This window comes from Notechis scutatus, chromosome 3 (assembly GCF_049901735.1).
Source record: "Notechis scutatus isolate UNSWTSFEM ecotype Mainland chromosome 3, rNotScu1.2, whole genome shotgun sequence".
In the NCBI taxonomy this organism is placed as follows: Eukaryota; Metazoa; Chordata; class Lepidosauria; order Squamata; family Elapidae; genus Notechis; species Notechis scutatus.
The window spans coordinates 33,251,744-33,264,861 of record NC_142011.1 but is presented as its reverse complement, the minus strand read 5'-3'; the positions used below and the strand labels follow the sequence as shown (position 1 = coordinate 33,264,861).

The 13,118-nt window shown below is 39.7% G+C and overlaps 1 protein-coding gene across 1 annotated transcript in view; it reads right to left on the bottom strand.

Moving 5' to 3' along the window:
* E2F1 (E2F transcription factor 1) overlaps nt 1–7,685 on the bottom strand; it is a 29,544-nt gene extending 21,859 nt beyond the window's left edge. The window contains exon 1 of the mRNA XM_026681690.2: nt 6,755–7,685. Coding sequence (XP_026537475.1) covers nt 6,755–6,982 — 228 coding nt within the window. The 5' untranslated portion in view covers nt 6,983–7,685. The remainder of the gene's footprint in view (nt 1–6,754) is intronic.
* Between the last annotated feature and the right edge of the window lie 5,433 nt (nt 7,686–13,118).

The window sequence follows — 13,118 nt, the reverse complement described above, 5'->3', positions numbered from 1 at the left end:
ATATTTAACAAGCCCTGCCAGATGATAAGATTTTTAAAATATAACTTGATCACACAGTTATTTACAGATAGTGTATGATATGGAAATGTTGTATTTCTATTTCTGTTACATTTTGTTATATGTGTTGTTGCTTCTGTAACTTTAAGAAGAAACTTCTTTTTATTTTTCCCTTATACTCATAGCCACCCATAGTTTTAGAAAAGGACAACCTAATTCCTTTTTGTCCTTTTGCCACTTAAGACACACCAAGATCAGGTGTCTCAGATGGAGCTTAGCTAAGATTGACCTCCATTTGATCTAAGAATGCATTGTTTGAATTATTCACAGTTCTCAAACCTTGTCTATGAACTTAACAGTGAGTAAGCACTGGGAATATGCATTATTCTTTTTTACTGCTGACTTAGTCTCTTGCAGGGGTGGCTTTCTACCGGTTCTGTCCACCTCTGTAGAACTGGTAGCTCTGACGAGCAGCAGATATAGAACCAGTTCTATGTTTGCTGATGTTTTTGCCCACCCGTCTGCCCAGGCTCTTACCTGACCTTTATTTCCTGCTTTTTCAACTTCAACTGCCATGAGAAGCACAGCTGCAGTTAAAAAAGCAGGAAAAAAGTGCTTTTTCAAAGGCTGCTTCTCTGTGCGGAGTGTGCTGATGACGATTTACAGGCACCGCACAGCGTGCAGGGAAGCACATCGTAAATCACCGAACCTCGTAAATCACCAAACCGGTAGTTAACCCTTTCGGATCCCACCCCTGGTCTCTTGACCAATGACACCCATCAAAATGTTCAATCTAGGAACACTGCTATTGTTTCTATACTTTCTTCTCTTTTGTTTACATTGTCCTAATGTCTTAAATACATTATCTGGGCACAAGAAATATATTTAAAGCTTATATCAAGATGAAATGAGATGGTGAAGATAAAGCAAAGAGAAAAGTGCATACTCCCAATTCCAGAATTTTAAAGTAGTGTCATTGCCTTTTGCCCTGTCTTCATATGCCATATTATTAATTTTCTAAACAGTCCCAACTATCCTCCCCTCTATTTTTAAACATATTTTTAAATCAGATTGATGTAAAATCTTTAAAATCAACAAGTTGGATATTGAAGTAGTTCGAGAATTTATCTTCCTTGGATTAAAAATTGTTCAAGATGGCCGTCTTACACCTGAAATCAAACACAGTATAACCTTAGGCCATACGACAAATGTTATTAACATGAAGCACAGATCAGGAAAAACAGAGATAGTGACATACAGTAAATACCAAAAGCAGGCTAGTTAGAGCAATAATCTCTATCGTAATGTATGGATGTGAGAGTTAAGACACTAAGAATGGATGATTGAAGAATTGATGCCTCTGTGTGCTTGGCAGGTAGCATGGAGAGCCTACAACGTTGCCAAGTGTCAGACACAACTGAATGGCTAATACTGACCATTCTTAAAATAATTGCTAAGAGAGAAAGATGTCATAGTTTCCCTGAATTGGGACTGGAATTGTCATTGATATTGCTGGGATTGAACCCAGTTTCTATATTTTAGATTGCAAAATTGGGCTTTATTTTGCAATATAGAGTATTACAGAAGTATCTTAATGAAAGAGGTAAGTAATGAAACTAAATCTCACCCTTCCCACCTGTGAGGAGACCCTTCAGCCCTTTGAATATATATACCTACTTGCTTTGTGTATAACACATTTGAAATCCTAACAAGTCAGGCAGCTAAAATAAGAGACAATAACTGATAAACTGGGCAAATTGATTTGGTTTAACATTGATCAAATGTATTCTTATACATCTCTGACTGGTAGATATTTTTCACAATATCTTAGAATCATTTCAGAGGATCTCAAAGCATGACAAAAATACTTAAGGGAGTAATTATACACATGTCTGAATGAAACCTTAGAAAACAGGCAGTTCCCACAATAAAAGGAATCATGAACCCAGCATAAATTAAAAACACTTCACATCATCATAAAACCAGAATTTCTAGAGGCCCTGGGTGAAAAGCTGCAGTAATTAAACCAGTTTGGATCTGCAAAATAGATATGGATATGGATACGGAAAACTGATGCCAAGAATGCCTTCTGAATGAGGGTGAGACTTGAAACTAGTGAATATGGTTAATATATATAATGAATAAGACAATAATTTTTAATTTAGTCATGAGAAGTATTACTGTTTAATATGAACAATCTGTCTATGAGCTTGTCTTTTCCTGTCACATTTATGCCATAAAATGTTGCAACCAGCTTCTCCCTTCCTAGCTTGCAGGAGGCATGGCATTTTTACCAGCACAAAATAGAAGTAAGTCTGTGTGAAAAATACAAGCACTGTATCATCACTGCAAAGAAATGAGAAAAAGACATAAATATTTTCATTTTAAATGAATTAACAGTGGCCAAAAATGAACCACTAGGAAAATAATCTGAGGCCCTATTGCACTGTGGCCAGTCTTGCTAGAGCAGGGGTCCCCAACCGCCGGTCCGCGGACCGGTACCGGTCCGCGGAACAAGTCTTACCGGGCCGCTGGTTGCTGGGCACCGCCATCTTTTTTGATGAAAAAGTGCTTCCGGTGAGGTCACCGGAAGCACTTTTTCGTCAAAAAAAGATGGCGGCGCCCAGTTGATGCCGGTACCGGGCTGCGGCGCCCAGCTGATGCCGGTACCGGGCCGCGGTGTCAAAAAGGTTGGGGATCACTGTGCTAGAGGATACTTTTCACCCAATGAACATCCATTCAACAAATCAGGACCCCTGTATCCTTAATCCGAGATGAGCCCTGAATGTAGAACTATGGCTCTATTTATCCCTCCATAAGGAAAGAGTTATTGAATAGTGTTCAGTTGGGTGCTTCCAGTAGAATATCCCCTTGTTTCATCAAAAGAGGTACAAAAGTGTACTAATACTATTTTTATATATAAAGAACTTTATATATATATTTATATATAAAGAACTGTGTCAGAACCCCCCAAAATTAAGTTAATTAATGATTACACATTACTAAATTGACTGAAAACATCAAGGGTAATCTGAATAATATTCAGGTAGAATCTAAATTTGAGAGGCTTCAGTGTACGTTTGGCTATGCTGTTACATAACCTGGCATCTCCAGTTTTTGAGCCATGCTGAGCACATGGGTGGAAAAGGTAGCAGAATGTCAAACAATCAATAAGGCCATGGTGAACTCTACTGCAGGTCCATTATAAAGGAAAACCATCAGTGAGATTTTACATATACTTATTAATGTAAAAAAAGCATTTAATCATATAAAGAACAGGAAAATGCTTTAATCTAAAAAGCTATCACTAACATGCCAAAACTTTAAGCTGAATACTTTAGAATAAGAAATATTTTTTCCAGATTTAATCCAGAAATACTCTTGTTTTTTTAAGAGAACTTCCTTCCTTATCCTCCGTATCACTACTTTGTCAGCCAAAGAGTCAAGTAAATAACGTTCTAGGACACTGGCATCCTCCATTCCTTATAGGTCAATCCCTCAAGCCCACTACTCAATGGCTTCCATGATGGATAAATCAGATATTTTCAAACTTTCTCTGAATAACAGGCACCCCATAAGACAACAGAGTGAAAGTTCATTACAGATTCTTGACCCAAAAAGCAGATCCCCACAGTTAAAACAAAGAATCAACTGTAAAGCTTCCATGTACTGAAGGCTCCTTGACAGAAAGGGCCTCTGTGGGAAGTGGATGTCAAGCTAGCAAAAAAACATTGTGAGCATCACCTCTCTTGTTCCGCCTGCTGAGAAAGAGCAACAATGTTTGCTACATTGGTCCATCAAACTCTTGCACAAGGAAACTCCAAGAGCTCAAGTTCACCAGTGGTGGACCACTAAGGAAGAAAATCCTAAGTAAGCAATACAGCAAGTGATAGTTTTAACAGAATAACAAGTGCAAGTTTGCATAATGCTAAATGAAATAGCTTGATTGAGAAAGCAGGGAAAGGAGCTACAGGAAAGCTTCCATTTTCTTCTTCGGAAAGATAATGTCATTTTTACCTTCTACACAATAGACCAAAGTTCAACAGGAACAGCATTTCTTAATACAGACATGGAAACAGAAGCAATAATACTTACATCAAATGTCTACAATGTGGCATTTGAAAGCTGTAACATTCTTTTATGAAAGACCGAAAAAAAACATTTACATAGTTAATGGAGGAAAGTTAGACTACACTTTTTTGTAGGAAGCAAACTGATCTGCTGAAATGGTTTTCCTTTGTATAAAATAACAAGAAAATTCATTTGAAATCTTTTCAGTCATTCTCCATTTGTCTACCAATCTATAGAAGAAAGATGGCATTCTGCCAGTTTTACCCTGCACACCTATGTATACTGGTAAATTCAAGGTATAGCCCATATTTCTAATCAACAAAAGCTCAAAGCAGCTAACAAAATAAAACAAAAAATTACAAAATTAAAAGTTTAGAACTAGTCCTAAAAATAAAATTGAAAGGCTGGTAAAAACATATAGATAGGGACATTAGGGAGTCAAACATAATTCTGAAGGGTTTGCATCCACATTCAGAATACAGTTGTATATGTGAAAAATACATACGTATGTACACTTATATCAGTCTGCTACAGTACGTTATCAGAAGCCCTAATCTCATACCTGACATTACATATTTAGTGCCATGTTTGCACATGCTTACCACTGACTCCATTGCAAACATAATAAACACGTGGGTGCTAAAGATAGAATTAGTGCACACAGTCCCTTTCTTCATCACCATAATATGTGGAAGAATATGACTGAAATAGTTTGTCTGATAACATTTATAGAACAATTGTAGGTAACTTCAGGGCCAAGCATATTTTTCCACATCATTCCTTCATTTCAGTTACAAACAAGAGCTCTCACTCCTGACCAGCATTTTTGCCTAGGCTTACAATATAATTCTCATCATTTCAACAAAGGGGTCACAGATACACCACCCCATAGGTAGTTAAGAGCATGAAGGAACAAAGAAGTCCCCTTCTTTGTCAGATTACTGTCTCTTTCAGGAAGATTCCAAGCAATAGGTTTTTTTTCTTCCTTTCCTAAACTTTGACCCTTTCTGCACACAAACAAGGCACTCTACCATTGGGCCATAGCCGAAACATGTTGTAGACGTGAAGAGTGTATTAGCTTTAAACAAAGCAAGTACTGGTCCAGTAAAACAGAAATGTTTAGCCTAACTTCTCAGAAGTTGTACCCAAAGGATCCGCACATTTAAATTTAGACAGTCTGTGGTACAGAAATCTAAAATCCAGATGGCACTTACTCCCATGTTATGATCAGTATTATAAAATCCTTCTCCCTCCAGCACCCTTGAAAGACCTGGTTATTTCTTTGTATACACATTACATGCACAATAGTATGCACAAATATTTTTAAATCTTATTTTTCCAGGTTTGTTTTTTCTTCCAAAGTGTTTTAAAGAAAAAAAAAAGTGTACATCACCATCAGCCATTGATAAAGGTAGTAGACAAAAATTAATGTTGACATTATTTCTATATGTATATGCTTGTATAAAGATTTGTCTATAGTTTTGTATGTGAATAACACTGGAACATCCTTAGGCTTTTTTTCCAGCTTAAACACTTTAATTCCAGGACAGAATAGCAATGAGACTTGCATTGCTGAAGCCACTTACGTCCTCTGCATGCCATGGCAAGCTTATTGCTTTTGGAACTCTCTTCTCTTTTGTATAAGGATCAAGCAGTATGCTGCTCCACAGAAAGCAACATATAGCACAACCAAAGCCAAACATTTGCTTTTGTTACTGCAAGAACAAATTGCACAGAACTCAGCCCTTAACATCCTGTAACAGGAAGTGAAACTGCCTCATTAACAACATTTGCAGGCTATTGCTCTGTAAAGAAAGAAGCGGCCAACTATAATTCAGTTAACTTGCAAACAATTATAAATAAGAAATTTAACTATCAGACTAAAATATTAACTATGTAGGTTAGAGAGGAACATCTTGCATGATTAAGTTCTACTATTTCACATTTTGAGGCCTAGGCCTTTTAGTTAATCATTTCTTTGCATGTTTTCATGAGCACTCTGCCCCTTCCCGCAAGTTTGCTGCATATGCCACGTTTAAGCAGCACTATTTCAGTCACAAGTTTGAAAACTCTCCTATAATTATAGTCGTCCAGAAAGTCTTGACAAAGGCATGCGTGTTTTAAAAACAATTATATCAGTTCAGAGATAGAACTGCTAGCATTATCCTGCTATTCTCTAACTTTGAAACTCAGAAAGAGGTCGCCCTAATATAATGGCCCCCATTGCTCAGATTCAAATAGAAGCAAGCTGAATCTTATACAAAGCAAGAGACAAGCAGGCTTACGACCACTGAATTCTTACTACAGGGTTTAAAAATAATCACAATCCTCATTTTATCACGACTGAGCGTCCATTATTTCTAGTCCAACGCAGCTTTTACTGTCCCGATAGAATAATTTATATATTTCTGCACCCAGCACCGCCACAGCCCCTCCTGCAGCTTGCTGGAGAAATGCTCCAGAATCAGGTCCCACCCAGCGCTAAACAAACGGCCTACACATTATTTGGCTAGCATGAAAAGACCCCCTCCCCCCCCCCAACACCATTCACAGCACACAATCATGAACACGCTAATGCATTAATGCTACACGCGTGACACGCTTTGCACATTTAGCAGCACGTTTCGCCGTTGGCAAAACGCCTGGTTTCCTGGAAGGCAGCTACAGGAAAAAGCGGTGGCATTACCGGTGGCCGTTCCAGAGCAGGCCTCTGCGTTACGGTCTCCAATCTGGCGGGCTGTGGAGTGGCAAAGAGCAGCAGCTCGGTGTCGTGGTCTCCTTCGGACGCGGGGAGCTGGTCTGGAGTGGAAATGATCACGATCTGCTGTTCCATCACATGGATGGCCTCCGCTCCCCTCAGCAAGGCTTCCAGGTCTGCCACATTCTGAGTTACTTCCAGCCCTTCCAGAGACATGGCACAAAGCGCTGGGACTCACATGCCCGAGAACTTGGGAGGAAGGCAGGGCAGGGGAGGGAGCCCCGGTTGGCCCCCTCCTCTCCACACACCGCAGGAAATCAAAACTGTTCCCCACTCCCCGGCTTGAGCCCCCCCCCACCCCCACCCCGGAATCAAAGTCGCCTCAGCGGACTAATGCCATCGTCCCGGCCGCTGCGGTGGAGGGAGACACCGGATGGCAGAGACTGGTAGGATGGAACACGCCCCATCCTCTTTTTAAGAGCAGAGGCCCGGGAAATGGTGTCCAGCCAAGGCCGTACGTGGAAAGGCGACAGCGAGGAGGGCGGCTGTGCAGGACATCGGCGAGTCCTGTCTGGGCGCCGCTCGGGAGGGAAGGGGAAGGAAGGGTGGGTGGAGGGGTTACAGACAGCAGCACATCGCAGGGCACTCTTCCATCCACGCTCTCCGGGCCAGTGCCGACTTCCCAGCTGCCCAGCCTTGTTCCAGTCGGGTCTCTCCGAGGTTCTCCCAGCCCCGGCCGAAATCCAACTGAAGCTTTTTCCCGCCCGTCTTTTCCACCCAGCGAGCTCAGCCGATCCGCTCGCGCTCAACTCCGGCACTGTTATTGTTCCCAGCTGGTCCCGGCCTCGCACACGTTTGCGCGCCAAATCCTTTTTGCCGCGAAAGCAGCACGAGCAGGCTATCGTCGCTCCCATTGGCTGAGCCAGCCACATCAACATTCGGCTTTCGGGGAGGGTCGCCCCTTTATTGGTCGCCGCTCCGAGATGGATACCTTACGCCGCCCTGTCGTTGGTTACGATCGGGCGGCCGCCGGAGCGCGGCGGTGACGGCTCAAACGTTCTGACAGCCTTCCAATGACCGCGGCCCGTTTTGCGGAAGAGGGGAAAAGGAGGCTGACCAATCGGAGGAAAGACGCGGAGAGCATGTGAGGAAGGAGGCGTTATTGTGGCGAGAGAGATCTCGCAAGGGTTGCCTTGTTGCATTTCGTGCCCTGCGAAAGTGGCGGGTTACTGATTCGCTGCTTGATCGTTTCACCGCCAGCAACGTAGCTCAAACCTTAGGGCGCGTTTAAACAAAAGTAATCCTCCCGTCCGGACTTAGTATGTAATAGTAATAGTAAAATGTACGATTAAGCAGAAACATTGTAGTTTCCATCCTTGTCGTGCCGTGTGAAATTGAAACCGCATCCGTGCCATTTTACCCGTTATTGTTTTTTAGGCGGGAATCGGTGAAGGGCTGCATTTGGGTTATAAGATTTCTGCCTTCTGATTCCACTCAGCTCAGTCCTGCTCCTCCTCTCCACTCCTCTTCCTCCACTTTGGGTAGCCCAGGTAGGTGGCAGCACCTAGCCAACAGTGGAAGCTGAAAAAAACAAACGAAGGAATAACAGAACAACAGAATTGGAAGGGACCTTTCAGGGGTCTCCAACCTTGGCAACTTTAAGACTTGTGGACTTCAACTCCCAGAGTTCCTCAGCCAGCAAAGTCTTAAAGTTGCCAAGGTTGGAGACCCCTGTAATCTATCTAGTCCAATCCTCTGCTGAAGCAGGAGACTCTTCCAGACGAGTAGGCTGTCCAGTCTCTTTAAAGCCTCCAGTGGTGGAACATCTACAGCTTCTGAAATTCGGACCAGATTATTGTACTGTCCACAAAGGATATTCCAAAGATCTATAGACTAAACTGCGAAATCAATAATAAAAACGAAACTATTCTTTATTGCTACCTGGAAAACCGTTCAAGCATCCTGCAATAATTGATAATCAGCATGCTAAATGTGAGCATGCGTACAAGTGTCTTTTACCTACAACCATGTTTTTTGCCAGGGACAATAAGTTGGTGGTTAGCTCTATTTGGAAGGGGAATTAATATTTCCTGTTAAAAGCTAAGTCAACTGCTACTTCATTGAAATATATGCCTTGTACAGTATAAGAAATGCAGGTTGCTCGTTACAGATCAGCCTTTCCGCAGTAAGTTTGAATGCAATATTTTTCAATAGATTTAACTTACACATTCAAGAGATTATTGCAAACTACAGTCTATGTAAATATGAAGTAGCGTATATGAATAGTACTGTATTTAGGCAGCAATCGGTTACTGGCCAGACCATTCAGTCATAATTTATACTTTACACTTACAAAGAACAAGGTTCAAACATTTTCACTAACCTTATATTGAGAGGACAAATTGAGGACCTTTGGATTTTTTACTAATTAAATATATACTCTATCAGAGAAGTATCCTCTCTCAAATTCAGACACATGACACACCTGTTGGAATTACACATTGTTTTCTTACTGCATTGCAGTATTACTTGATTGCAGTAATGCAATGATGTTTGCTATTGGTGCATTGAATTACCATTAATGTCCTTTTTACATCTCAGTAAGATGATGGGAAAAATAGATTCTCATGGTTTTATTTCAAGAAAGTAATCCTGACCATATTTTCTGGTTGTATTTTTGAAGCCAAATGTTTATTTCTTGATAGTGTGGTGTTATTTTTTCTGTCTCTTAAACTTTAGTTTTTTGTTGATGTGTTCATTAGGAACTTAGTTTTTACTAACAGCCACTGTATCCAGTGATGACCTCCTTTTACCAGTCCACAATAGAAAGCGTCCACATATTGCATTTACAGTGTGATATGCTGGCTTGACAGCGTGGTTAGAAAGACACTACAGAAGGTGGTGAGTACAGCACAGAACATCATGGGCTGTTCTCTGATACCACTAGATGACATTGCTAGCGCTTGCTGCCTTAGAAGAATGAGGAAAATTCTCAGGGATGACTCACATCCTCATCAGCACTTCTTCACTCTCCTACCTTTGGGTAGGAAATATAGAAGCATAGCCAGCTGCACCAACAGGCTGAGGAACAGTTTCTACCCATGGGCTTCAGACTTCTGAACAGAAAATAACTTCATAGTCAACATAGCATGATAGGCTTGTAGGGCTGGCGCGTTGTGCAACAAGGTCACATAGTGTAATAAGATTGAGACTGAGTTAGGGACTTCTGTCCTCACTGTGGGTTGTGTTGGGGGGTGTATGTGCACGAAGGGAGGCTCAGCCAATCTCATTGTACACATGTACTCTGGCAATAAAGGTAATAATAAGTTCCATCTCAAACTTCTTAAGCTAAAATTTCAGAGACAGAAAAAGAAAAGATAACAGTATATTACTATCAGGAAATAAACATTTGGCTTCAAAAATACACCCAGAAAATATGGTCAAGATTATGAAGTAACTTTTTAGGTGTCTTCTAATGTGTGTTAGGTTGATAACCTACATTATATATTTTTTTAAAAAATCCAAGATTCTAAATGGTGAAGTGGCATTTTGACAGTGCCTTGAAGCAATTTCCTGTTAAGATAGTTTAGTAGATATATTTTGCTTTTATGCAGGAAATCTATTTGTCATATCTGAAATTGGGAAACACTTCCTCCAGGTTACATTAGCTAACGCCTCTGAAGAGGAAAATAAGGTCATTGCACCTTCACTGTACTATATTTTGTTCCATGCTTTTTTTCTTCTAGTGGTACTCTAATCTGATTAATAAAATGTAGGTATATCAGGTTTAACATCCTGCTTTGCTAAAGGGAATTTGCATGGTTCAGTTGTATTTGTTGCTGTATGAGAAGCTTTCAAGATACTGCATGAAATACAAACTTGCCACTGTGCATTTTGAACATAGTGAATGAGAGCAAAACGATGTATGAACTACTTGTGTATTTAATAATTATGTGATGGATTGAAATGTCAATTTCCATTGGAATGAAGTCAGACCAAATGGCAATGCTTTATCTGCTGGATTTCTTATTTGTTTCATATACAAGCAACCTGCTGAAAATGTAGAATTCAAGTAACTACTAACAATTCCCTTTATTAGTATTACTCAAAAGAGTCAACTGAAAAAAACAATACTTCAGCCACTCTTTTTCTAAGATTTTAGTCTTCAGAAGATAGATCGCATTATTTAATATTTTTAATTGTTGTCCATCAACTTCAAAAGCATTTGGAAGTATTTGTTTTATGTTCATACTTGCAATGTAGATATTTATCCATAAAATTATCCCTAATGTTTTAATATTGCAGTGGGGTTAGTGTACTGCTGATAAACTCGCAAACCAACTGAAACTTATTTTTAAAAAAGTTTCCTATGATTCAATTTTATAAATATTCCTTGACAATATAATGTGGCAAGGGTCTGTTGTTTAAAAAAGTCTACTAACTGAACTGGCAGCTTTAAAAACAACATAAACAGGTTTTACTCTGATTAGATTTAATGAACTAGTATTTCTGGTTTACTTATAGAACTCCATGTGTGTCATATAAAAATTGAAAGTCTAAACCTGTATTGGTATTCTATACAAAGAAATCAATTTAGAACTTGTCATTTTCTTCAATAGATAAAAATAAAGATTAATTAAAATTATGTTTATTGCGATTCAGAACTGGAGAGACTCATCCCTCCAAATTGGAGCTGGGGATATAAAAATCCAGATGAGTAATAGAAGGTATCAAAGACATACAGAAAACTTATACTTTTTGCTAATACCTTGTGATTGCCTAGCATCTTGCAGCTTAGACCTGATAACCCAACTGCTTCGGCATGTAAAACAAACCAAGATATAGACTCAATGAAGGAAACACTGACAGCTTTAAAATGATGTAGTACTTAATGGGTAATATATTTCCTATTCAGAATGTGCCCTGAATGTGTTCTCTTGGTTTCTGTAACCTAAAAGAAGCCTCAACAAAAGGACATCACTGCGTGGATAACATCAATATTAAATAGATAATATACTTTGCAAAGAAAGATGAAGTTCTGTTGATTCAGCAATGAAAACCAGGGGGTGACTGTGGCTTAGCTTGTGAACCTTTCTTGTGAAATCACAAACTAATGCAAGCAAAATCACACCAATAAGTTATGCCTCAGCAATATTCCATACAATTATACAGTGAAGTTGAAGAACGGACAATAGTTTAGTTTTGGTTAGAGTACTAGAGTGCTGTCTTGAAATTTATGATACCTCCAAAGATGAAGCCAATAAAAATATTCCAAACGCAAAAAGTAAACAAAGGGAAAATGGCTGCCTCCTGGTATATTTAAAATAGCTGAAGAAAGAAAACAAAAGGCAAGGGAAACAAAAAAAAAAAAAAACTTTGTCCAATTACTTGCTGAATTCCAGAGAAAAGCAAAAAGAGATAAAGAGAAACGTTTAAATAATCAGTGGAATCAAGCTGATAGTTAAGAGCTTAATTTGATAAATTTTCAGGAATCAAAGGAAACTTTGTCCTTTAGTTAACAGATAACAGATAATCAGAGTTGGAAGGGACCTTATAGGTAATCTAGTCCAACCCCCGCCCAAGTGGGAGACCCTACACCATTTCTGACAAATGGCAGTCAAATCTCTTGAAGGTCTCAAATGATGGCGCTCCCACAACTTCCGAGGTCAAGCTGTTCCATTGGTTGATTGTTCTCACTGTCAGAAAGTTTCTCCTTGTTTCCAGGTTGAATCTCTCCTCGTTCAGTTTCCATCCATTATTCCTTGTCTGGCCTACAGGTGCTTTAGAAAATAGCTTGACCCCTTCTTCTCTGGCAGCCCCTCAAATATTGGAAGACTGCTATCATGTCTCCCCTGGTCCTTCTCTTCACCAGACTAGCCAAGCCCAGTTCCTGTAACCATTCTTCATATGTTTTAGTCTCCAGTCCTCAATTATCCTGGTTGCTCTTCTCTGTACTTTTTCTAGAGTCTCAACATCTTTCTTATAATGTGACCAAAATTGGATGCACAATAAACGATAAAACAAAGATTTACTGGAGAAAGGAGATGGAAAAAGATGATGCATGAAAGATAATGTCTGTTGGTATACCAAGCAAAGGAGTGGCCAGGGGTCCAACAAACATCAATTTACATATTTCAGTACCAAAAAAAGGTAATGCTGAAGAATGCACAGGCTATTATCCTTAAGGCAGGTGAAATAATGCTGAAGATTTTGCAATGTGGATTGCAACAGTATATGGGGAAAAAAACTGACTGCAAACTGAATTTGGAAGAGATGCGTCAATTGACTTAACAAATTCAAAGTTCAAATGGATGTCTATTTTTGCTTTATTGATTATACTGAGGTTTTTGCA